The 26768-nt window shown below is 37.7% G+C and overlaps 1 protein-coding gene across 2 annotated transcripts in view; it reads left to right on the forward strand.

Annotated features, from left to right (window-relative positions):
- Positions 1–26768, forward strand: part of LOC122809676 (fibulin-7-like) — a 545587-nt gene that overhangs the window by 348517 nt on the left and 170302 nt on the right. For both annotated transcript variants that reach the window (XM_044081345.1, XM_044081346.1), the window contains exon 4: positions 13516–13686. In XM_044081345.1, the coding sequence (XP_043937280.1) occupies positions 13516–13686 (171 nt within the window). The remainder of the gene's footprint in view (positions 1–13515; positions 13687–26768) is intronic.

Consider the following 26768-nt stretch of genomic DNA (forward strand, 5'->3'; position numbering starts at 1 on the left):
GAATCGTGCTATCCCTAACAGAACCAAAATGCTATCCTCCAGAAAAAGGAAGCCAATCTGGTGGTCCCCTGCCATAAACAAACTCTACAACAGAAGAAGGAAACTGTTGCAAAAAAGAGTAAAATCCCATGACTGGAAGAACTCCCTGGTCAGCCTCAGTAAGAAGCTGAGAGCCCTCATAAAATCCTCCAAAGCTAGTTATGAAAACAAAATCACCACTGATTCTAAAGACAACCACAAAGCATTCTATAGCTATGTCAAGAATCTCAATGGCAACACTCAGATCTGCTCTGAGTTACAGCATAATGGCACTAAATATACAGAACCAACTGATATTGCCAACATCCTGGCAGATAGGTTCAGTGCTAACTTTACCCCCTCTCACCCCCTAAAGGGCCCATCTCTATACCAGAAGAATGCAAAGTTCCTGTAATCATGGCTGCACAGGTAAAAAACACACTCTCCAAAGCCAAGAACACAGCATCCATGGGACCTGACAACATCCCAGGCTACGTTCTACATGAACTACAGAATGAACTGGCACCCCACCTAAGCACCATGTTCAATCATAACCTTACCCTTGGCTTTGTGTCCACTGAATGGTGCACAGCGATGGTTATCCCACTCCACAAAGGGGAAGCCACCACGGACCCCGGGAACTACCGCCCCATTAGCCTAATGAGCCTGGTCTGCAAGGCCATGGAACATATCATCATGGAACTTATAAACAAAGACATTGGTAATCTCCAACCTCCGGACCCCACCCAGTTTGGGTTTGTAAAACGCAGATCATGTCTCCTAAACCTGATTGATTTCTTTGAAGCAGTCACCAAAGCCGTAGATGAGGGTAAGGTGGCTCACACAGTCTATCTAGATCTTGCCAAGGCCTTTGACACCATCCCCCACTCTGGAATTATAGATAAACTCACTCAACTAGGTATAAATCCCTATGTCACAAGATGGGTTGCCAACTGGCTCACTGACAGAACCCACACTGTGAAAGTAGTAGACTCCAAATCTGACTTCAGACCAGTGACAAGTGGAGTACCACAGGGTTCAGTCCTGGGTCCTCTCCTGTTTGGTATCTACTTTTCTGAAGTACAGGTTAACACAGAAGGTCTTTGGCTAATGAAGTTCACAGATGACTGCAAACTAGGAGCCTTAACTGAAATTCCTAACAATGTGGACATCCTACAAAAGGGCCTCACTGAGACAGATGCCTGGTGTCAAAGCCATGGCCTCAAGCTAAATGCCAAAAAGTGCATTGCCATCCCCTTTGGTAAAAACTCAGTACCCATGAGCTACCACATAGGTGGTAGTCTACTTAACACCGGAAGTGTGATAAGAGACCTTGGGTCACAGGTGGACAGTAGTCTCTTCTTTGATAATCACATCACCACAGTAGTCAGGAAATCTTTCTTACATGGCACACCTCATCACAAAAGGTTTCTCATCCAGGAAAAAAGAGGTCATTGTTCCCCTCTACTCATCACTCATTAGACCTATTATAGAGTACAATGCCCCTTTTAGTATGTACCTCACAAGACATCTACAACAACTGGAAAAGCTGCAGAAATACCTCACAAAGAGGATTACTGGCCTCAAACAGATGCCCTACGCAGACCGTCTAAAAAAACTCCAGTTTTACTCCATCACATATCGCCTACTCAGAGGTGATCTCTGCCTAACATACAAAGCTATGTTAAGCCCAGAGCTGTTGGACATGCTCCACTTAAAGAAATCCCAATCCCTTCTAGCTACATACTCTAGGGACCTAAACCTTGTCCCCACAACAAACAGAACATGCTGGAGGGATAGATTCCTGTCCCAGAGACTTCCCGTACTCTGGAACAAACTACCTATCTATATCAAACAAAGCTCCTCATTAGCACTCTTCAGAAAAAATCTTGATGATTGGATGGGAAATAGGAAATTCACCCCGGGGATCACCTCTGTGGCTCTGCTTGACAGGGTCACAGGAAAATAATTTTCTTGGGTGGCAAAAGCCAGGGTACCTTTTTGGCTAGGGTTGTATAGGCCCTAGGGCCAATAGCCTAGTACCTACCTATGAACCTATGAACCTATAATAGTGTGGATGAATGAAAAGTCTCTTGGAGGCTTTGGAAGCTGGCTGGCTGTTATATCCATAGAAGGAGATAGCCCATATTACTTAGACTACTGCAGCAATAATCATTTGAACATACTACTGTTAAAGGCCAAAGGTACTTGCCTCACTAAAAATGCTGTCCTCTGCAAATCACTGTATATCCATTTCTAAATGTAGCTATTCTATCATCTCTAATCAGCCACTGTATTTTACATCCTGTGTTTCTACTACTAAACATTGGTTCTTTAAATATTCCAATAAGGATATTGTGAACAATTAACATATATTCCATTTGTTATGTACCATTATATATATTCCTGACATTGGTTTACAATATAATCAGGCCTTTTACTGCTGAAGGTGAAACTACATTAACACTTCAGCATATTTCACTCTTATCAGTGTAATATATCCCTGGAACTGCGGTGGTGGTGCTGCTGTAGCGTTGTCACCTCACAGTAAGACGTTGTCCTGTTTGATTCTCAGCTAGAGCATCTTCTGTGTGGAGACATGCGTGAATGGGTGTACCTTCGTTGAAGGTTGTGCGTCAGGGCCGGTAACTTGGCATGTAAAAATCTACTGCCAATCATTAGTGGACTGGAGTTCTGCTGTGGCGACCTAAAAGGCAAAAGACACAACAAAAAAAGTGTAATATATTCCTGGAAAGACATTGAGAAGACCATAACTATAACATTAGATGCTGTGACTCGAGCCATGTTTTAAGTTTAGACACCTTGTCTTTGTATCCATGAACATACTACCTCACTGACTGTTTATGGTGGTAAACCATCTGGGGGAAGTTCTGACATACTAGCCCTTACTGAACCATGGCTACAACCCAGTGTAAGACTCAGAAATAATACCTCCAAACTTTGCAAAAACCAGGAGTGATAGATCTAACAAAAAAATGTGTTCAGACATACTAGCCCTTATTGAACCATGGCTACACCCCAATGTAAAAGACTGAGAAATAATACCTCCAAACTTTGCAATAACCAGAAGAGATAGATCTAAAAAAAAAGGGGGGGAGCACTTCTATATCCCTCTACACTCAACATCACACCCTACACCATTAATATACCCATCTTTAACAGTGTTGAGGTACTAATCTCCTTTTTTGAACCTCAATATATCAAAAAAATTGCATAATAGTAATATATATCCCACCAGGTAGCAATATGCCAATGTTGAAAAATATTTTATCCTGGACATCCCAAACAATAAATCTTGAAACAATAATCTTAGGAGACGTAAATATAGATTGGCAAACAATAGCTTCCGATTCTCCCACAAATAGTATAAATCTGTATGTTTTTTCAGCTTATCAATGCTCCAACAAGATACAGCAAAGATCTTACCTGCCAATTCACCTTAGACTGGATTCCAGTGTCCCACCCTGCCAATTACCACTCGTCTAGTTCACTGTCTAACTCTCTGAGCGATTATCTACCAGCTTATTCCCTTAGAACAAATTCCCAACAACTAAGAGTGCACACTTTAAAATCAGTTAGGAAGTCAACTAATTTTTGTCAGCATAAATTCATCAATCTCCTACAGGAAATAGACTGGACACCCCTTAAACAACTACCCCTTAATGATGCTGTACTATACTTCAATAACACCTTCCTTCACATACTTAATACACCAGCTCCCATTCGTGTGAAAAGAATCAAAAAGAACTCAGCACCATGGCTCTCTAAGGAATGTAAACACCTGATGAAGCAAAGGGACCTAGCCTGGTCAACCTGAAAATGAAACAAAAATGAACAAAATCATGTTAATTTCAAAACACTACGTAACAAAGTGAAATAACTAATCAACAGAGATAAGAAGTTATATTATTCCCAGCTTCAACTCCAGCATAAAATCAACCCCAGTAAATTTTGTCACTCCATATCTTCTCTACTTAACCCTGGAAGAAATGGAGAACACACCCTATCACATGATACCCCTCCATCACAAATAGCCAAAAACTTTAATAAGTACTTCATAAAATCAATTTTGGACCTACTAACACCCCTAATGCTGGACCCCCCTACCCTTCTGCGTATTCGGACACTAACCCCACGCCATCAACTACTACTAACCCCCCTACTCAACAAAATGTCATACAAACCCCATTCTCATTTCAGACCATACCCACTGACACCATTAAGAAACTGATACAAAAACTAAAACCCTGCTCTACCTCAGCTGACAATCTCACCCCATACTACCTCTTTATCCAAATCAGAAGTACCTACCAGATGGAAACAATCTCACATCACCCCATCCACAAAGGAGGCAACTCTTTTGAGCCATCCAATTTCCATCCTATATCCAGCATGACATCCATATTCAAAATTCTCTGGAGCAGTATCCATCAGCAGGTAATGCAATATCTATTGCAAAACAATCTTTTAACCAAACCCCAACATTGCTTCCAACCTAGCCACAGCACAGCTACAGTCCTATTATCTTTCACAGACACCATGAATGAGGCCAGAGATGTGGGATGCTATACAGCCTCAGTATTCCTTGATCTCTCCAAAGCCTTTGAAACAGTGTCTCACCCCTTACTTTTGAACACACTGTCTAACTTAGGCTTCTCACCTAATACAATAAAATGGTATCAGAGCTACCTCAAGGATCATAAACAAGCAGTGAAATGGTCCAATGAACTCTCACCCTTCCTCCACAGTCATACTGGAGTCCCCCAAGGCTCCATCCTAGGACCCCTACTCTTCATCATTTTCACAACCAACCTTCACAGTGCCTCTCACCCTAGGACCCTCATTCAATACGCTGATGATTTCACCATAATCGGGTCTATGTTAAATATTCGAACATCCAAAATGTCGAACATTACATGGTCGAGACCAAATATTCGACATTTGGATGTTCGAATATCAAAAAAAAGAAAAAAGAAAAACACACCTTAACAGTGTGAGAAGGTGGCAAGCCCACCTGCACCCCCCACAGCCCCCTATTTATATATACCAACTCTGAGACCACACTTCAGTGCAGAAAAGGAAAATTCTCCCCATCTGCACCGTATGACACCTTTGAAAGTCAGTCTTTGAACACTTGCAATTTCAAACATTTGGTCTCGACCATGTAACGTTCGAAATTGGGAAAGTTCGAAGAATTGACATAGACCCCATTATCTTCACTGCTCAATCACTACCAGAACTACTTTCAAAAACTAACAGTCCTTCACTGCAGTCGAATTCCGGCTAAGAAATGCCCAACTCTTTCTTAATCCAAAGAAGACAAAACTAGTACTCTTTCATCCCCAAAACATGTCCCCTGTCACTGATCATTTCAACATCCTTGCATCTGACAACACTGTCATAGAAATAGTGCAGGAAATCAAACTTCTAGGTGTTATCATTGACAATAAACTTTTATTTGACCCCCATATATAGCAAAATATAAAGAAAACTCATCAAAAACTGGACCGTTATATAGAAACAAACATTTCTTTACTACAGCAACCAAAACTACCCTTGCCAAAACATGTTTACTTCCCTCCCTTCTTTACGGTACCCCTATTTTAACTAACTTACAAAATTGTACCCTAAGCAAGTTGGAACAGTGCTACAACAAAGTTGCAAAGTTTGTCACAAACTCTAAATATCACACACACCACTGTAAACCACTCCTAGAATTAAGCTGGCTTGAACCTCCCAACCAACTTGCCTTTATTCAGCTATCCACTATGCATAACCTTATTTTCAAGCTTACTGCCTGCCCTGCACTAGCCAATCTAGTGACACCTTACACACCAAATCATTCCCTATGATCAGAAGACAAAAATCTCTTAGCTATCTCAAAACCCACAAGAAAACCTGGTCACTCTCTGTATTCATACTCTGTCTGTATACTTTGGAATTCACTACCTCTAGCTACCAGGTCTATGCCTGGCCTAACCCATTTCAAAGCCTCTTTAAAAAATCATCTTAAAAGTACATGGCTCTGCTCCTGCATAAAGCCTGCCTAATGCTCAGGTCTTCCTCTTCTGTCACATTTCAGTCCCTCACAGACTGCAAGAACCTAAGGCTCTTCTAACGCCTTCTCTGCTTCTATACCATATCCTTAAGCTAGTGCTCAGACTTTATTGCTGCGCTTCTTCTTAACTCTCTCTCACCATTTATCTGCATCACTAACTTTCTGGCTGCTATTTTCCTAACTGAAACTAGCATTCTATTTTGCATGTACTGTAACAGTCAATGTCACATTGCACTCCGTATGTACTATTTTTTGGACACTATCTACATCATGTATGGTGAGAGAAGTTGAAAACCACGAAGGCTGGTAAAAGCGATAATTATCGTTTTTGGCTACCCGCTATTCATTCTAAGTATTCTATCAATCACATAAAGCTTCCTTCGTGGTTTTCTGTTTTGTTGTTTTCGTTTCGAATGTATGGTGAGAGAGGCTATTATTGTCTGTAATGTTTTAACTGTATAGAATTGTCTAGATGTGTAGTAATATATTGCAACATCTTGTAGCAGTTTGTTCTTTCAACGTATTTTCTGTATAGTATTTCTAATGTAATCTTTATTGTATTGGATTATACTGTATTTGTATTGCACTGTATGTGGAGCTTTTCTTCCTGGGCGTCTGCTGAAAATGGGTTCTGTAGACCCAGTCAGACCACCCCGGTAAACAGATGTCAAATAAATAAATAAATAAAAATAAATAAATAATAGCAACCTCCCACACAGTGTTTAATGTTCTGCTGCTGTTCCTGCCTGAAAAGCTAAAAAATATAAAAAAGTCAAGCCAGTCTGATATGCCAGCATTCTCTTCCCTTCTATTGCCTTGACATATACCATTACATTGCTTGTTTGCCATTTACCGCTGACTTAAAATGTCTACCTTCTCCCATATCTTATTTTCTCCTTGGGGTCACTGCATCTTGGAGAGACCCCAAATTTGTTCCTTTGCTTAGTGCATCTCATTATTTTGGATAGGAAGGCCTGTTTGTAGGTTCATAGGTACTTACTTGGCTATTGATATATGAGGATGTTAACAAGTGTAGCCTTACATTACCAAGGTAGTAGTTTTTTTTTGTCCATTGTGTATGAATAGCCCAGAAGTGGACAAAACAAAGATATGTAGGGACATTTACTTGTATCCCCTATCCATGAGGGACATTGGTGCAAAGATAGGGGTGAATTTGTGGATTCTCATCCTTTTCGTCTAAATTACTTTTGAATAGAGTAACAGACGACCTTAGCTTGATATAGAGTAGAAGACAGTTCTATAGAATTGGTATTCTCTGTGATATGTGCCTATCCTTCCAATATGTCCTATTTATGCTGTAAAAGAGATTGAGATTAAGATCCCTTGAGTGGATGTTCACACTAGTACTGGACTTGCGAATTTGCAATAGGTTAGAAAGGATAGGATATGTTGAGGTTCTATATGCATGGCAGAGTTCCCCTCATAGCAGCCTGTATGATACAGGGAAAAGGGACAAGGCCTTAGACTCTCTTCTTAGGCCCTACCTCCCCTCTGTTGTGTGGGCTGATGTCATCTTGGTGGGCATGCAATGGTGCTGTAAGGGAGTGAGTGTGTCCTTCTTTTGCTCCCCCACCACCACACCTCAATGTACTGCAGCACCATCACTATCTTTGTCCCAGTGTCACCATTGGTGCTCATGGATTTTGTTATGTACATCATAACTATTCGGACTGCTAACTAACTGAGCATTCTCTCTTCCTTAGCTGCTAAACTAATTAGACAAATACCCTTCTTCAGGCTCAGAAACCAAACTACACTGTATCTACATTAGACCCACCAGAACATAACTCTACTGCACAGATTGTTGCTTATTTGTACTTGAGTCAAGACTATGGGGCGGTATCCCCTCCCAAATCAGATTCTTCAGCCTATGCAGCTAATGACCCATCTCCAGTAACTTGCCAAATGCTTAGTCCCTCTGTTCTAACCCCATCACTTAATTTCTCCTCTTTTTTCCCACTGTCTTCACTAACTAAACTGAAATATTTGCGATTCTTCTACCATTGTTTCACCTTATATACCATTCATACATATTACCTACTGATGAATATATGCTTATTCTAATCCTCTTATACTTTGAATATTACTCAGCTAATCTTGTTTTCTCCTTATTGTAGATATTGTATAATACTATTGTGTATGGTACAATAGTATACAACAAATTACCGTGTGTACTACAATTCTGTTTTGTTATTAATAATTGTATTTAACTGTCTTTACAATCCTGTGTTTTTTTTCTGGACTATTTCTCTTCTCATATCAGTCATTTGTGATCAGTTCTCCAACCTGATTATTACATTTAAAATTAAATAAAATTAATTAAAAAACAACTGTATGCCTCTAGCACATACCCACACTCTACCTCTTGGAATTGCTCTTCCCCTCATCCCAGGTGAAACTGGTGCATGCACTGCTAGTCAGACTTGAGTAATCCTACTTTGTAGTCAAGTCTTTATTCCTTTACCTCAAAAGACCTGACTTTAAAATGCTTTTTTTAAATAAAATGTTTGGTCCACTTTGATCTTATTTATACTGGCCTGTTCACCAGTGTCTCACATCCTTCTACTCCACTAGACTTGCTGCAGAGTTGCTGGAGCCAGTTATAGATCTTATGGGTGGGGACTTGGATGTCTATGCTTCCATCTGACGGGGTGTTTAATATGCCCTGCTCCCTTTTCCCTTTCTCTGTACCCCCCAATTGCTGGTTGAGTCCACAAGCAGTTCCTTCCTTTGGACCACGCTTCCCCTTAGGGAGCATCACCAGTGAGCACCCTCATCCAGGATTGCATGGCCAACCCTACTTGCTTTTCCATCAGTCACCTGACCTGCTAATCAAACTGAGGTCAGCTTGGCTGTAGTTAGGGCTTTATCCCTCTATGCCCTAGGAGCAGCTGGACTTCAAAATGCTTCCATGACTTCTTAATAGAGTATCCTCTTCAGCTGTAGTCCTTAGCATTGCATCCTATTGGCAGATGCACAATGACTGACGAATGCTTAAATTCTGAAAGCAATTGCCTGAATTGTATCAAAACACTCAAAACACAATCTAGTTTCCAGTCAGTAGATTTATTTTATTTATTTATTTTACATTTGTTTACCGGGTTAGTCCAACTGGATACATATCCATTTTCAGTGGAGACCCGGGGAGAAAAGCTCCACAGTAAAAACAGGACTTTGACTTACATACAGATAAATTCTTGATAAAGCTATTAATTATAGACACAGAAATAAACATAGCTATTAAAGCTCCACATTAAAAAAATGAAGACTTTGATTTGCATATAGAGGTACAATCTTGCTAAATTAAATTAATTCTTGATAGCATGATAGGAAGAGATGTCAATTTGGTGAAATAGTCAAGTGATGTATAGGAAAGTGAAGTTGGGCTACACTAGACAGTTTTGAGGATTAAGATTATAAGCTCAGAGGAGAAGGGTGAGGAATTTATCCAGTAAAACTCTCATAGTGATTATGATGGGAAGGCAGTCGGAGGAGCTAGAGATGTTATAAACATGTAGTTATAGGGATCAAGTGGAAAAATAACAGGGAGAGAGGGCAATAGGAAATGACACGGGGTGTTTGTGGACTTATTTGGACTAGTCTGGTTTAGTACAAGGACATAGCCAGTGAGCCTTTAAGAATATTTTAAGATTACTTTTGAACTGGTTGAGAGAGGTAGTTAGTTTTAGGTTATTAGGAAGGGAATTCCATAGTTTTCCAATGGAGTTAGCATAGAGAGCATCTCCACCTAAGTTGTTAGATTTGATAGTTTGTATTAGGACACTATGTGAAGATCGGAGGCAGCTAAGATTAGTGTAGTCTGATGCATTGTGGTTTCTGCATTGTTACATGGGATCCATGCATGGGATAAAGCTTTTAGAAGATGCCCCTGTCCATGGATATTTCAGGGAGCAGTCCTGGGTAAAATTTTCTGTTTCCCATCCAAAGTTCCAAGTTCCACTTGAATATGGACAGAGATGAACTTTGTTTTATGTGGAGAGAGAGTCTGTTCTAGAACAGTGAGATCCTTTGTGAGATATACCTGTCCCCCGAAACCTTTCTGTTGATGTTGCAGAAGATGTTAAGATCCCTAGAATGAGTATTACTGATGCCATTTGACTTGGTGATGTGCAGTAAATCCATCAGTATTGGGTCAGAGAATGTCTTGTATGCCAGACAGAGGTCACCTCTTAGAAGTCTGTAGGATACAGAGCATAGTAACAGGCCTTTGACTTGGTCCATGTAGTACATATTGTTTAGGCCTTGTATCCACTTAGTAAGGTATCTCTGTGGGAGTTCAGTTGTTGCATGTTTCTGGACAGATACATGTGAAAGGGACATAACACTCAATGACTGACCTAATGAATGCTGAGTAAAGGGAGATGATGTCATCCCTAGATCTTGACACAATCTCTTTGTTTATAAGCTGTGCAATATAGAGTGACTTTCTTACAATAATGGATATATTTTGGTCAAACATCTGCTCACTGTTCACATAAGTGCCCAAATCCTGTACACCTGGGTTAACTCTTAAGAGCATATTGTCAATGTAGTAGCTCACAAGGTAGATGACTTCCCAAAGATTACGATAAAGCATTTTTTGGCATTTAGTTTCAATCCATGATTTTGGTACCAGTTATTTATTTGGAACAAATCTTCCTGCAGGATGTCTAAGCCATTTAGAGATTCAATTTCTGCTCTTAGCTTGCAATCATTTGCAAGCTTAGTCAGCCTGAGCCCTTTAGTATTGACCATCTCTTCAGAGACATCGATGCCAAACAGGAGAGGTCTCAACATGGAATCTGAAGGACTGCAATGGTGACTGGTCTGTTTGTGGAGGTAACTTTCCCTGTTTTGATTTCCTGTGTCCTATCTGTGAGCCAGTTGGCAATCTGGTGGGTGACATAGATGTGTATCAAAAGCTTTGGCCAGGTTGAGGTATGTAGTGTATACATTTTAACTTTCAGCCATTGCTTTGGTGACCTTTTCAAAAAAGTCTGCCAAGTTGAGTAAGCACGACCTGCCCTTGACAAACTCAAACTAAGATGGATTCAGTGTTTGGAAGGTTCCTATGTCCTTAGTCATTAGTTCCATGATAAGTCTTTCCATGGATTTACATATAAGGTTGGTCATACTTATGGGTCTGTAATTGCCTAGGTCTGTGGAAAGTTCTCCCTTATGGAGGGGAATGACTGTAGCTGTTGTCTAGTCACTTGGTACAAAATCTCTATGAAGGCTGAGATTGAGCAGCATTGTTAGGGGTGTGGCTATATCATGGTCCATTCTGTTTAAGATGCATCCAAGGATATTGTTAGGACCTACCATGCAGTAATTTTAGATTTTGATAGCACTTTTAGGATTTGGTCTTCTGTTTAAGATGCATCCAAGGATATTATTAGGACCTACCATGCAGTAATTTTAGCTTTTGATAGCACTTTTAGAACTTGGGTGATAGCTGTAGTGGAGTTTCAGGTATATCTTCAGGGACAGATAGAAGGGAGAGAGGGTTAAACTTAGAGCTGAATTTATTGCCCAGTAAGTTTGCTACATCTTCATCCATAACATGGGTAATATTGTTCTCTGTCAGCTCAATGCACTGCTGCATTTGTACTTCTGAGATTATAAACATAACTAAAAAAGGACATGGGATTATTTTCATCTTGGGTAGCTATTTTAGCCTGAAACTTGTCTTTGGTGGATTATTAAGCTCTGGAGTTGTTTGTTTATTTCACTGAAGAAGGTTCTATCATTTTGTGAATTACTGTTTTTACCTTAGGCCAAAATTCTCATTCTTTCATTGTAAAGCTTGTTATTTAACAGAACAGTTTGGAGGGAGATGTATATTTTGCATAGGCTACCACTACTCTGGAGCAGACTCCCCATCCACATAAAACAAAGTTCATCCCTCTCCATTTTCAAGTGCAACTTAGATCTATGGGAAACAGAAATTTACCCCAGGATTGCCCCCTGTACTGCTAATGGACAGAGGCAGCTCCTAAATGTTTTTTTTTCCATACATGGGTCCCCTCAAGTTATCTGTGGAATGATCCTAGTCATTCTTATTTATCCACCATGGGATGGGTAATGCCAGTCTATAACCATACGGGAAAGTGTATTTTGAGCACAAAAAGAGAAACTGACTAGGCTTAAAAGGGTCCACAACGGCGGCAAGCCTAGTACTTATCTAGGAACCTATGATATTATGGTTCGACCATGTGGGTTTGTTTCTCTTGTTTATTTTACATTTGTTTCTACAGGGTATAACTGATTTATGAAGCTGTTTGCATGCTGGTATACTGTGGTGGTGTCCTTTTCCCATATTCAGTGGCGTTAACTAGGTTTGGTGGGGGATTTGAAGCTTGAAATTGTATCACTTGGGAGTAGGTATTTTGTCTTAGAGAACTTTTTTAAAGTTACCATGTGTAGAAGAGATCTCTGGTTTCAATTTTACTTTGAAGGAGACAGCTGAATGGACAAAGGTAACAAGTGATAAAAATATGTAAGGGATTTGCAAGATGCCCGCATACTATATCCAAGATGTTGTTCTCCGTAGTGGGTACTCTGTACTAAGGGAATGTAGCTACTATAGATAGGTGTTGTGGCTTACTTGGGTCACAGAGGGAAATCTGCACCTAGCTAAAATATGGTATGGGACCTTTCTGATGGTTATTTGGACATGAAGAAGTTCAATTACATCATGTTGCTTTACCAGCCCTCATGTGAGACTCTTCTGGATGAAGACTGAGACACCTCCACCTTTGTTCCCCTCCTGCACAGTAGCTGGACTAAATGTGTGGAAGGCATTATAGCCCTGTATGGCTGAAGTTCTCTCCTCTGTTTTGAAACACATCTCAGTCACTGCACAAACATCAACATCCTCCAGTGTGAGAAGGCTTTGTAGGGAGTGTAGTTTCTTGTTTAGGTTCCTAACATTGATCAGTAACACTTTCATATTTCCTTTGCTTTTTTCATTATATTGGTAAGTTAATATAAATATAAAATGTAAATCAAAACAAGTAAGCATTTTGCCATTTTTTACAGACTTGATATCACTTATGTATTATTACTGTAGTATCAGTGTACATGTGAGGTGTACTGAAACCCAAGTCTTTGCTACTTCTCATCTCTTGGTTTTGCTTTTACAATATAAGGTATTTTAAACTTCTTTTACCTTTATTCAGATTCTACTACATTGTAGCCTTGTAAGCTTTTTGTGCTGTAGAAATTGTGCCAACATTCTGAGTTCTTACTCTGCTTCCGCTTTATTCATAAAACTGTATAACAACATTCAGTGGCACCAGTATTTCTGTGAGAGATGATTTCTAGGGCCATGAGTGATATCATGTATTATGAAGGATTTATTTTGTTAATATTTATTAACTGTACTTGTGTTTCAGAAACCTGTCCAAAGCTGGGTGCTCCCACCAATGGAAAAAAATTTGGTAACAAGTTCCTGATTGGGCATGAAGTGCACTTTACATGTGATCCTGGATTCCAGCTTATAGGCTCTGAGTCATTGGTCTGCAAAGATGACCGGTCCTGGAGTGAACAGCAACCCTTCTGTAAAAGTACACATTTCCTTTTATGATTTTACAAATTCCAGATGTGTAGGATTAATAATTAGAGATCTGTGAGATTTATTATTACAGATATGTCTATAAGACTGAAACTTTATTCTTAAAAGAAGCCTTTAGCTATCATCTGTATGTCAAGGTTTGGTGTACTGATCACAATTTTGTATGATGGTGTAGGGAAACAGTGACTGAAAGTACCCAAAGTTACAGAAAGAAGAAAAACAATGTTGTTAACTTATAAAGATCTTTATACTATGAGAAGGTAGTCAGCAGTTATTTCTTCCTTTCTTTTTTTTCTTTTAAAGCTCCTTATTCATATTTTGCAATATTAGCAACAACAATACACAAGAAAAAAGAAAAGAAAGAAAAAAAACATAATAATGCAATTAACGTCTATATATATATATATATATATATATATATATATATATATATATATATATATATATAAAACATTATTAACAAATAACGATGAAAAAGTACTCTTTGCCCAAGGGTGTATAGACATAATTAACATTAACATAAATATGATCTAACAATGTAGCCCATAAAGTGAGAGTGGAGTTTTTATTGTAAATTAAGTATTTATGAGCTAGTAAATACTTAATAGGTAAGTACTTAAATCTATCCCATGAGAGTGAAGATCTGTCTTTCCAGTATAATATTTAATTAATTTAAAAAGTGAGATTAAAATATGTGTTTGTAGTTTTGACAATCTGGGAGCGGGGTATGTAATAGGGTGAATTTATAAGACAGGGCTGACGTCTCATAACCCATTTTTTCCAGTTGTACTCTTAATGAACATCAAAGTTTGTAGGAGCATTTACAACTGCAGAAATTATGAATAAGGTCAGCTTTGTGATTAACACAGAATGGGTAAAAAGGGGATGTTGTGGGACAGATTTTGTTTAATATACTTGGAGTAAGGTAAGGATTATTGAATAACATGAGTTGGGTGTAGTTACGTTTTTTAAAGGGTATAAGCTTTGAGGTTAACTGAATAGATTGGGAAATTTGGTTAGATGAAATTGATAGATCTTGGTTATTCCAATATTTCGAGTAAATTACATCTTTTTGAGTTTTAATTGAAAGAATAAGTTTATATGAATCAGATATCATTTTCTTTTTAAGTGAACGTAAGTTCCTTAAGGTTTTACAAGTTTTTATGTCATTTGTGGTTAACGTAGGTTCATCTAAGATGTTGTGACAAAGTTCTTTGATTTGCCTTATAATAATAGTATAACTTTTGGGGAGATTCATCTGCAGTCTCATTTCAGAAATAGATTTATTTTTGAAAGGGAAAAATCAGATAGAGTTTTCTCTTTGAGAAGAGAATATTGCTCTAAATTAATAATTTTCTTGTTTAAGTTGATATTAGGGTTAAGGTGGACTGGTTGTAATGTATTAAAAGTGCAAAATAAGTTTAAGGATTTGAAGATTTTTTGTAAGATAGTTATTTTGTGTTTTATGGATATGTGTACTTTAATCTTATTCATATTTTCCCTATCAAGGAAGGGGAGAGCTTTGTGGTTAAAGTTAAGTCATTTAATATAATTGTAGAATAACTTTACCCAGGTTGGAGACCAGTGCGAAGAATTAGGGAAAAAAATCAGATATGGCTATTACTCTGTTACAAGTAAAAATATTATAGTATAATTTAAAGTCAGGTAAACCTAGGCCACCATTTTCTTTGGCATAGGTCAGGTTTCTGTAACTAATTCTGATTGATTTAGGGGATCACAGGAATTTAGAGAGAAAGGAGTGGAGAGATTTAAAGAATCCATTATGTATTGTTATATTGGAGGTGTTAAAGACATACATACATTTTGGTAGGATGTTCATTTTATTTGTGGCTACTTTAGCAAGGAGTGGGAGTTGGAGTTTAGATCATCTATTAAGGTCCTGTTGAACGTTAGTCCAAAGGTTTGCAATGTTATTTAAATAAGTCTGGATGGTGTCTTGATGAAGGGGTACTCCTAAATAATGTAAGGATTGATTGATTTTGATTTCTGAAGCTAAAGCATCAGTAGGTAATTGACATAAAGAATTAACAGGAAATACTGAGGATTTCCTTAGGTTTAACTTTTAATTTCAGAATTTCGAGAAAGTGTCATTTATTCCTTTCTTTTTTCTGTCCTACTACTACTTCTGCTTTCATATGAAAAATTATGAGTGGATGGTGGGCAGGCAGTGTGGCCCAGCTTGTCTCACCACTTACAGATCTTTAACATCACATCAGTGTGAGTTATCTGCTGGGTTCTTTGCAAATAGTGCTGTTGCTGATGGATCTGTACTTTCTCATCTTGGTCTGATGGACTACATATTTTCTGAGGCAATTGCATTTATAGCTTGGCTGTTTTTTTATTATTTTCTGACTATAATGAGTCAGTGACTCTGCTTTTAAGCATTCAAGCATGCTGTTTTTAACTTGTGGAGTGGGTCCATGTTGAAACAGAATAGTTGTAATTGCTTCAATGCCCTGGAACATATTTTTTATCAGATTTAGAGTCCTCTCATAATGTACTGAAACCAGTTATTTATTAGATTTTGAGCTCTGAGGGCAGTATTTTTCATCTTTATTAAATAAGGTTATAATAATGCCATTCCTAAGAAACCTTCTCTGGACTCTGTTATTCTTCATAATTTCTGACTTACCTCAAAGCTTGTTTTTCTTATGTCAGGCTGTAGAAGATGTTGTTTATGTGCAGTTTGGAACCTTTTTGTCATTCGATGGGATCATGCACCTAGACAGTCCATTTTTACCACTCACAGTACCAAGAGTGCCCTTATTTAGGCAGTTATTCATCTCTATGTGGTGGGAAATTAACATTTCTTCTCTCTACTAGCCCTGTTTGATCTTTTGACAGCATTTCACTGTGGATTATGGTATTTTTACTGAAAAATTAAGATTGTACTGTGGTACTTCATCTTGTATTCTGCACTGTCTTGCCTTCTACCTTTCGGGTAATACACAGAAGGTTATCTGAGGTCTTGCTTCTCAGTCTTGTCTTCTGGAGTGTGGGCTATGCCAGGGTTTGATGTTTGGTCTATTATTTTCTACCTTGTTTATACTGCCCTTTTGGGATGTTATTAGATTGAAAGTGTTGGTCTTCTAGCATTATACTGTTGAATCTCAGCTTTACCTCTCCTCTCTCAGAAACATATTTTCTTGTGGATAGTCTAGAGGCCATTTATATTTTGTTTACGCATAATAATCTGGAAGAAAACTGAGATCTTGACTGTGCATACCATATTTAGGGATTCTCCTTCCATGCCCCTTTCATTGTTTTTGTTTCTAGTGGAGGTAGCATGGAGTCAGTTTAAAAAAATATACATTTTCATCAGTGTTCTCCATAGTCAGCTGACCAAGTATGAGACATAGTGAAAACATCTAGTTTCCATCTGCTCTGAACTTAGCTAGAATTAAGCACTTGATGCCTTTAAAGGTTCTTTGTGTTGTCATCTACGCCTCAGTTTCATCTCACCTTGATGATTGCAATGTCATTTATGAGGCTTCCTGGCACTGCTATTGTAAAGTTATAGGTCATTCACAACTCTGCAAATGTGTTACTTACTTGTATTCACTATTACCAGCTCATTCTTCTTGTGTTTTAGAGACTGCATTGGCTGCCTGAATGTTTTCATATCATGTAATATTCAATATCTTAGTGTTGATCATTTTTATCTGTATATGACATTGTTTTCTCTTACCTGGAAGAGTTGATCACCCTACTGCTTACCACAGGCACAGTATTTTACCACCTTCAGGCTGCCAGTAGTTTGAGCAACATGAGATGAATCTTCTGGCAAATTATCTTTTGCTTATTAGACTCTGTGCTTCTTGGATCTACATGTTAATTTTTTTCCTCTCTTTGTATTTGTGATATATATTTCACTTGGGCTTTTTCTGCTATTAGTCAGTTGTGATCAGTGCACTGCCCCATTTAAAAAAATATAAATTCAGTAAAATAAAATAGGACGTTTTCACATTGACCTCTTTCAAAACTTTACTAAAACTCATACTTGTTTGACCTAGCCTTATGTGGCAGTCTTTATGAAAGGTGTTGGTTTTGCCTAAACCCGCAGTTGTGTTCCTTGCTTGTTCTACCCGTTTATTTCTGTCCTTTTGTTTTTGTATTTGGTGTTTTATTTTCTATACAAGTGCTTTGTTGATATGCACTATGTAAACACTGGTTATGAATATGAATGCATGACTCCTGCCATTTCATAATATTAAGTTAGATATTAGTGTCAGCTGCTGATGTGTTTGACCTATGCATGACCATTTTGTGAATGTTTGATTTCTGATAACATTTCTGAATCTGCTCTTTCTGTTGACAGCTTCTTGGACTTCTTTGTAGCAGCCTTGTTGCAAGTTGGTGTAAATAGCGTCCTGCTTTGTGTCTTGTTTTTCCTTGAAAAGACAGTTACATATACTCTTGTTATACCCAACCTTCTTTCATTGCAAGTGTAGGTTTATACCTGTATATCACAAAAAAAAAAACAGAAATATATCCTTAATCTCACTTTTTCATTTTAGTAGCCTTTATTTGCTCACTAGTCATTTTGACTTGTTTGAATGGTGCACAGTTTAAATATTACCGGAACATCGATCTTGGGTAATAGGCATGCACAGTTTTGTAATAAACAGACTAGCAGTGCTCGAGCTGTACTACGTAAAATAAAGGTAAAGTTGTACCTCACTCAGATCTTCAGTCCAGTGTGCCATCCTGCCCTTTGAAGACTTCATATAAAAATATTGCACATTCTCAGAGATGTACCTCACAGTGTAAAAAAAATACTTCCCTTTATTTAATCTGTAAGATACTGCCCTGGTGTGAACAATGTTATATTTGCTTTAGACCTCATTGCCTTTTTCTAGGACTTATTTTGATGCTATGGAGGGTTCACTAGAAGTACTAATCTGACCATTACAGAGTACACCTCAGTATGAATAATAATGGGGGACTTCTGCACAGCATTTGCCAATTTGGACAGAGATCATCTTTGGCTCTTTGTAAAGACAAAACCGTGTTATGAGATAAGGTTATCATAATGTTTTGAAGGTTTACAGTATGAATGTTTATGAACTTGCTCAGAGAAGTTGACCTGTCTATCAAGTCTGTCCAACTGTTGCATCTAGACCCTGTCCAATTGCACCTCCATCATTTCTACTTATTCCATTTTGCATTTGTCCTGAGGAACCTTCAGCACTTCTTTTGACTTATACTGTGCTACTACCTCTGGCATTATCTTCCAGAAAACCAGCATTCTCTCTATAAAATACTGGATCCTTAAGTTTGTCTCAGCGTGCACTCCATTCTAATTACCTTCTGCTCCTTGTTCACTCGTTCATGTTCTCCATTTATTTAGATAATTCTTTTTGGTATCTTTCTCACCTCATAACCACCATGCCCCTATTCCCTATTATCTGCTTGCCCATTCATCCCTACTTAATCCTAACATTGTACAACTACAGAAAAAGAAGGTAAAAGTCTAGGATCACAGCCATTAATCACCGAGAGTTAGATGATGTGTTATTGCTCCTAACACTTCCCATTGGAAAGCAGTATGCAGCTTTATTTGCTTGTGTAGTCATGCATTTATTTGAGAAAACCTCACTCAGACTCTACCACAACTTGCTGTGAGGGGGAATGTTAGTTTGCTTTTGCTTTCTTATATTTTGGTTACTTTATTGCCTTTTTCTGTTTTGTATATTGTGAATTGTTTTCTTTACACTGTGCTTTACTTGTATTCTGCTTTCAATTGCATATTAAAACTAGGAAAGAGACCACAGCTGTATTTCTTGTGAGTCACACAGGATTTTTCCCCAATCTTCCACCCTGCTGCTGTTGTGTTCAGCTGTCTTTCTAGTAGCCTGCTCCTTATGTTAATTTAATTACATATCTCCTTCCATCTCCCCTTTCCTTTGCTGTTGTGAGTAAGCACAAAATTATCATATTGTGAAATTATTCACCTTCAACTATTTAAATGTATTGGCCATCCCAATGTATTCCATTGAACCAAAATACAAAGTGCCTACCCCCTTTCAATCTATTTTGCTCTTTTAAAGTTAGTGGCTGTCCATTAAGATAGCTAAAGCTTAAATTACCCCCTATGTCATATCTAACTGCTTAGTGCTCACTGCAGTAATCAGGATATTAACCCATTTTTTCTATCTTACCTTTAAAATCTGCAACATTGATTGCAAGACCACCAGTTATCAGAGAACCCACATTATGCATCTCAGTAGTCATCTTGGGATTAGTGCTTCTGTTTTCTCTTGGTCAGAGAAAGATCCCACTGACATTATTTTCTGGAGACTGTTGATAACTGGAAAGCCTAATAACTGCTTCATAGGTGATATCTTGGAATATGTACTTATATTCTGCTCCTGGTGAGAGAAGGAAAAAAGTGCATTCATTCCTGTCTGTTTCTGGTTGGGCAGTGAGTGTCTGTGCTTGATGTTCCTGATTGGTCTGGTTAATATTCAAGGCTTCTATCAGATAAAGGCTACATCAAGCCTACAGACTCTTGCATTATCTGGGACAAAACTGTGGATCACCAAGCATGCTGTGGCCTGCTTCTCCTTCTGGGATTGGTAATATTATTTTGCTTCTGGTGAGAGAAGAAGCAAAGGAGTATTGTATCCCAGTAGAATGAAGCTGTGGTGAGACCAGCACTAGTAATAGTCAGGCAATAACCATTCATGCAATTCCTCTTTTCACCATTCTTGGCAACCTAATTCTTTATTTCAGTAAGTACTGCTTAATTTGTTTCTACTTTCGGTATATCTGCCTAGATACTTCATCCTTAAAATTTCAGGGTCTGCTTATTAGTTTTCCCTTAGTTGTTTGGCAGTGCCCTGTATAGGCACAGATGGGTTCACTATAGAATCCCAAAATACTGAAATCCCGACTTTCAGTATTTCGAAATTCCATATTCTGAAAGCTTGAAATCGCAAAACACCAGAAGCACGACATTCAAACTTCTGAAGTTCAAAGCTTCTGGTGCTGCGGTGTGTGAATGGATAGGTGTAAGTTCAGGTAAGTATGTATGAGGGTGTTGGTTAGGAGCTTTAGTGTATGTTAGTATGTGTTTTGGCTGTGATGTGTGTGTGCAACGGGCTGTAAAATGTGTGGCTGTGAGTTACCATTGTGTGTGTGATTGTGCGATCGCGGAGTTAGTATATATAAGTAGGGGGTGTGGGGGGTGCAGCCCTCCCACATCGAGGGTGCAGGGGGGCTTGCCCCCCTGGTTGTCTGTAGTGTAGGATTGTATGTTTGATTGTGGGCTGATATTGTGTATGTACGTGATGTATTTGTAGTGTAGAAAAAATAGTGAAGGCGCTGCCCAGTAACAATAAAGGCTTTCCTCTTCCGTTAATGAAAATAATTAATCATAGATGCACCTTTGGTATACCAGTGTCCAAACAGACAAAAAGTTCAAAATTCCAATTTATTGTATTAATAAAAATAAAAATAAAAATAAAAATCAGTTGAATTTCCCAGATTGAGCGCTTTCATCTCCTATGTGGAGAATTCATCAGAATCTGTTGTAACAAAACTGTTTGGACACTGGTATACCAAAGGTGCATCTATGATTAATTGTTTTCATTAACGGAAGAGGAAAGCCTTTATTGTTACTGGGCAGCACCTTCACTATTTTTTCTTGGTTGAAGTTGTGAGTTTTTCTTGGTTACTAGTTGCTGATGCTGTTGTTTGGCGCTTTTCCAGTACCGAGGATTCCTTGTGAAATGGAGAGTAGTTCTCTACTCAGTGAACTAATTAAATTAATTCAAAGTTACTTGCAAACAAGTAACAATGGCACCAAAACTTCCAACGACATTCCCTGTGCACAAAGTACACCTAGATCATCGGGGGAACGTAATCTTGTTACACCCGTAGGTGACAAAGATCTAGGTTGCACAGGGAAGAACAGTGAACACTTCCGTTCCAACCATGAGCGTCTTGAGGGCGCGAACGCGAATGCTAACCGAGGCAGTGGAGGAGATACCAGGCAAAAAGAGAGCTTTGGGTGACAATATCCTAATGTGGACTTAACCAAATGGCTGGATAATTCTTTTGGGACTTTCCAACCGAGAGAGGAGCAGACGCAAACCCACATTGTTGGGTATAAGGACAAATGTAAGACTCTGAAACAGTATTTAACCAAATTTAAAAGCTTAGCTTTGGATAATTGGTACCTTAAGAGATGTATAGACAATAAAATAGTACCTAAGGGACTTAGAATAAATAAGTTCCCCAACAATACTGTATTTGATTCTGAATTCTACAAAACAATTGTGAATATATTAAATGATTGTGGGTTGGCTATACTTAAAGCAATGATAAAAAATAATGAAGAAGTTATGCTTGAGTGTAAAAATGTTATAGACAAATTGAATGAGGAAATTAATGCAGACCTTTTATTTGCAGTTGATGAATATAAGAACATGTATTTCAAGACTATGCATGATGTAGATAATGTTATTTCTAAGAGTCATTACAGGAAGACACGAAAATTAGATAGGGACCTGAATGACTATAGGAATGGGAAAGCATACTTTTGTGACAATGGGAATTTCAGAAAGAAATATCAACATAGAGAAGGTGGTGATTACAGGGGAAAAGAAACAGAATATGGTGGATATGAAGGCCACCAAGGGGTATACAACCATACACACAATCAGCATGTTGATAAAAATGTTAATGGTGAAATCCCTTTAGAGGAGCAGGGACCGAGAAGGTCAGAAAGGATAAGGAATCGAGAACAACAACCCTCATATGCAGCAGTTACGAGGAATTACTATATCCCACCACAGAGGAGGATGGGATTCCAGGAGAGGTGATAGTTAGTGGTTCCCCCAAGACCCACGATATTCCAGTGGAAACTTGCATGAATGATATTAAAAGAAATGATGGATCTAAGGTAGTTATTTTTTCTAAAGATATTTTTTTATTTACAACTACATGGATGTTGAGGTGAAGCAAGAACATTTTAATCTTTTTACAAAAGGTTTTACATTTGTACCAGTTAAAAAACCTGGAATTGATGAAATTTTATTAGATATCAAGTTATTTACCAGGAAATTGAATTTATTTCATTTGTTTAAAGAAAGGAACAATAACTATAATAGAACTACTCTTAAGAAAGCCAGCACTTTTAACCCCCCTTTACATCATGACATACTTAATTTTGAAAAATGTGTTATGGGTACAATAAGGGAAGGTTACAAAAAACACATTCCAATAGTACACAATTTGACTAAAAATGAAACTTATACCCTGGAACAATTGAGGGACAACAGTAATTTATGGATTATGAAACCGGATAAAGGTGGAGGGGTAGTGCTGATGGATACATGGGACTACACCAGGAGAATATGTGATATATTAGACATGGATAACAGGTACACTTTAGTTTCTAGAAACAAAGTTAACATATCCTATAGGAAAATAGATATGATCTTGGAAGATAATTTATTACAAGGTCTTATAGATAAAGAATTATATGATTTTCTAAGAGTACCAAAGCCAGTTATTCCAGCAATATTTGGTATACCAAAGGTACACAAAGACAAAGAAAACCCTCCCTTAAGACCTATTGTGTCCTCACAAGGTTCTAAAATGCAACCACTGGCAATTTATGCAGACACTAAATTAAAAGAATTTTATAAGAAATTTCCTCACATTTTAATAGACTCATGGGACTTTCTTACTAAGATTGGTTCTATACAATATAGGGATAGTATAATTTTTTTGACAATAGATGTTAAAGATTTATTTTCAGTGATTCCACACAAAACAGGTTTAGACTGGTTCGAAAATATGATAGTAGAGATGAATATTTTAACACCTGACAAGTTTAAGTTAGTATTGGAAAATATGGAAGTTGTTTTGAAATACAATTATATTTATTTCTAAGGTGACTTATACCATCAAACAGACGGGGTGGCGATGGGATCAGCCTGTGCCCCCACTTATGCAAACATTATTATGTTATTCTGGGAAAGACAATTCATCTTTAATTCTATTTTTGATCAATTTATTATTGGATATTACAGATTTGTGGATGATATTTTTATATTGTGGGATGGACCTGAAGTGAAAATTACTGAATTTATTACGTATATCAACCAGAGTACAGAATTCCTTGAGTTCACCTTTGAATTGGGTGTAGAGGAAATACACTACCTGGATGTGAAACTTACAAAAGATAGTGTAAATAAAAAATATAAATCTAGAATTTACAGGAAGGACTGTTTCTCTAATTCTTACTTACATTTTATGAGTGACCACCCATATCATTCCAAAATGAACATAATAAAAGGCCAAATGATTAGAGCAGCCAGAATGACTTCGGATAGAACAGACCTAATGCATGAAATGGAGACACTACAGAATATGTTTAAGGAGAGAGGGTACCCCGACCATATGATTGAGTTCAATAAAAAAAACAGTACTAAATAAAAGGGACACATTATATAAACCTTTACTTACCAATGTGTGTTGTACTGAAGTGGAAAAAAAGTTTAATATTAGTAAAAACAACGAAAAAATGTTGCCCTATTTGATTTTGACACACTTCAATGGGGTAGGATGGATAAAGAAAAGTATTAACAATGTATGGGGAATGTTTAACAAAATGCAGACTAAAATAGATGTTTTCCAGCAACCACTTAGATACACCTGCAGAAAAAACAGGAATTTGAAAAATATATTTGAAAAAAGAAAAAAATATTTCAAGGGGGATAGGTGGAACATGTACCAAATATGGCACATTTAAATGTGGTAGATGTGCACAATGTTCTTTTATAGCAGATACAAAGGAGCTTGAGCTTCCCAGTATAAACACGAAATTGACTGGGGAGAAATATTATAGTTGCTATACAAAAGGGGTAGTATACTTATGTTATTGTAAGAAATGTTGGAAATACTACATTGGGAAAACTGAACGCAATTTGAGGACACGTATATATGAACACAATAGAGACATTATTAAGATGACTGAGAACAACACACTATTTAGACATACTTGTACATGTAGAGAAGCTGATTTTAAATTCTGGATACTGGAAGAGGTGGTTAAGCAAGAGAGAGGTGGGGACTGGGAAACCAAACTTGAATTTAAAGAGATGGTCTGGCAGTTAAGATTGGATTTATGTGGGAATTATGGGTTAAATGACCACATATCCATCTACCCAGCCCTTAAGATTTTGGCTGACGACCCCAAGAGACACCACTAGACCAGTATTTTTTGTAGTCACTTGGTTAAGTATTAATATATTTATTAATTTTAGTCACAGTTGTAATTGTCAACACATCTACTACTAGTAGAATGTATTGGAACAATTTTTAGGTTTTTTATACCTTTTTGAATAAGTATTTTAAGTGATTTTTTAGAGATTTTGAGAATTGTAAGATTATTATACATGTATTTTTAAACACCAATACTAAACAATCAATACAAGGATCTTTTTAGCATTTTATTAAGAATATATATTTTTTAGATATTTTATATGTATAGGATAGATATTTACATATTTAATTTATAAGTTTTCACTATGTATGTATTTCTCTATGTTTTAGGAAGTATGCATTAGAAATGGCTGCATTAATAGTTTGAACAGTTTTTACAATGTGATTACTGCAAAAAATGTTTTACAAAAGTGCTAAATTGTCTGCTTATGAACTATATCAGCATCAAGCGTTAACAATTAATAGCCAACCTATAAAAATGTAAGAGTTAATTAACTAATTGATTAATTAGAATGGTCATTTATACCGAGGATGTTTTGATACAACAGATTCTGATGAAGTCTCCACATAGGAGATGAAAGTGCTCAATCTGGGAAATTCAACTGATTTTTATTTTTATTAATACAATAAATTGGAATTTCGAACTTTTTGTCTGTTTGGACACTGGTATACCAAAGGTGCATCTACGATTAATTATTTTCATTAACGGAAGAGGAAAGCCTTTATTGTTACTGGGCAGCGCCTTCACTATTTTTTCTTGGTTGAAGTTGTGAGTTTTTCTTGGTTACTATTTGTAGTGTAGGTTCAAGGTTTGAAATTACGCGGTTATGGGGTTTCGGGATTTTAAGCTTTCGGGATATAGAATTTCGAAATACTAAAATTCAGGATTTCATTATTTCAGGATTCTATAATGAACCCACACAGACACCTTGAGTGACATTTTTCCTATAAAAGCATGATCAAAATTTCACCAATACCTAGTTGGACACAGGACAACTAGTTTGCAGTGACAAGCATTGTCCCCAGAGTTACAAACCAGGTACACCTGACATTGCTTTATATTCTCACTCCAACTATCTAATCAATAAAAAAGGGTCTGTTGCCATGGATATGAACTTTCCCACTATCTCTGTTACCAGCTTGGTGGATGTGGACATTCAGAGGCAATGAGGAAATTGCCTTGTGTTTACTGACAACCAGTTAACTATCAAACAAACTGATATGATATGTGAGGGATGTATTTACACAATGCAACTGGATGCAAATCTCTCACATAAAAGTACTCCTAATGTCAGTAAGGTTATCAGTAGTACATGCTGCACCCATCACACACAATTCAAAGCAGATATATAGACCTACATATGCTTCCTAAACCCCAAAGACCTCCTACATGAAGTACACATAACAAATACACTCAACAGCCCCGAATGCACTCTTCAAAACAATACCCACATCAAGACATACAGCCACATAGCATGGAGCCGCTATGCCTGAGCCCATAAGGCAAGCCACCACACAATCCAACATTCTGGTCATTGGACACTCCATCGTGAGACCCACTGATGTCCTTCTCACCAGGCTGAGTAAGGAGAAAGTCACAGTCAGTTGCTTATCAGAGGCTAGGATCTGCCACATTATACACACACTCAGGTCATTGGGCCACAAGTACCAGAGTTATAGTCCATGTGGGTGTAAACGATGTGAGATGTACCTCCCTAGATGATATGAATTGAGGCATCATGGAGCTTTCAGAATACATGTCCCAGGGTGGTATGAGCCTAGCATTGAGCAGCATTTTACCATCTCCAAGGCTGA

The sequence above is a fragment of the Protopterus annectens genome, chromosome 8.part0 (genome assembly GCF_019279795.1).
Source record: "Protopterus annectens isolate FY-2018-M chromosome 8.part0, PAN1.0, whole genome shotgun sequence".
NCBI classification, from domain to species: Eukaryota; Metazoa; Chordata; order Ceratodontiformes; family Protopteridae; genus Protopterus; species Protopterus annectens.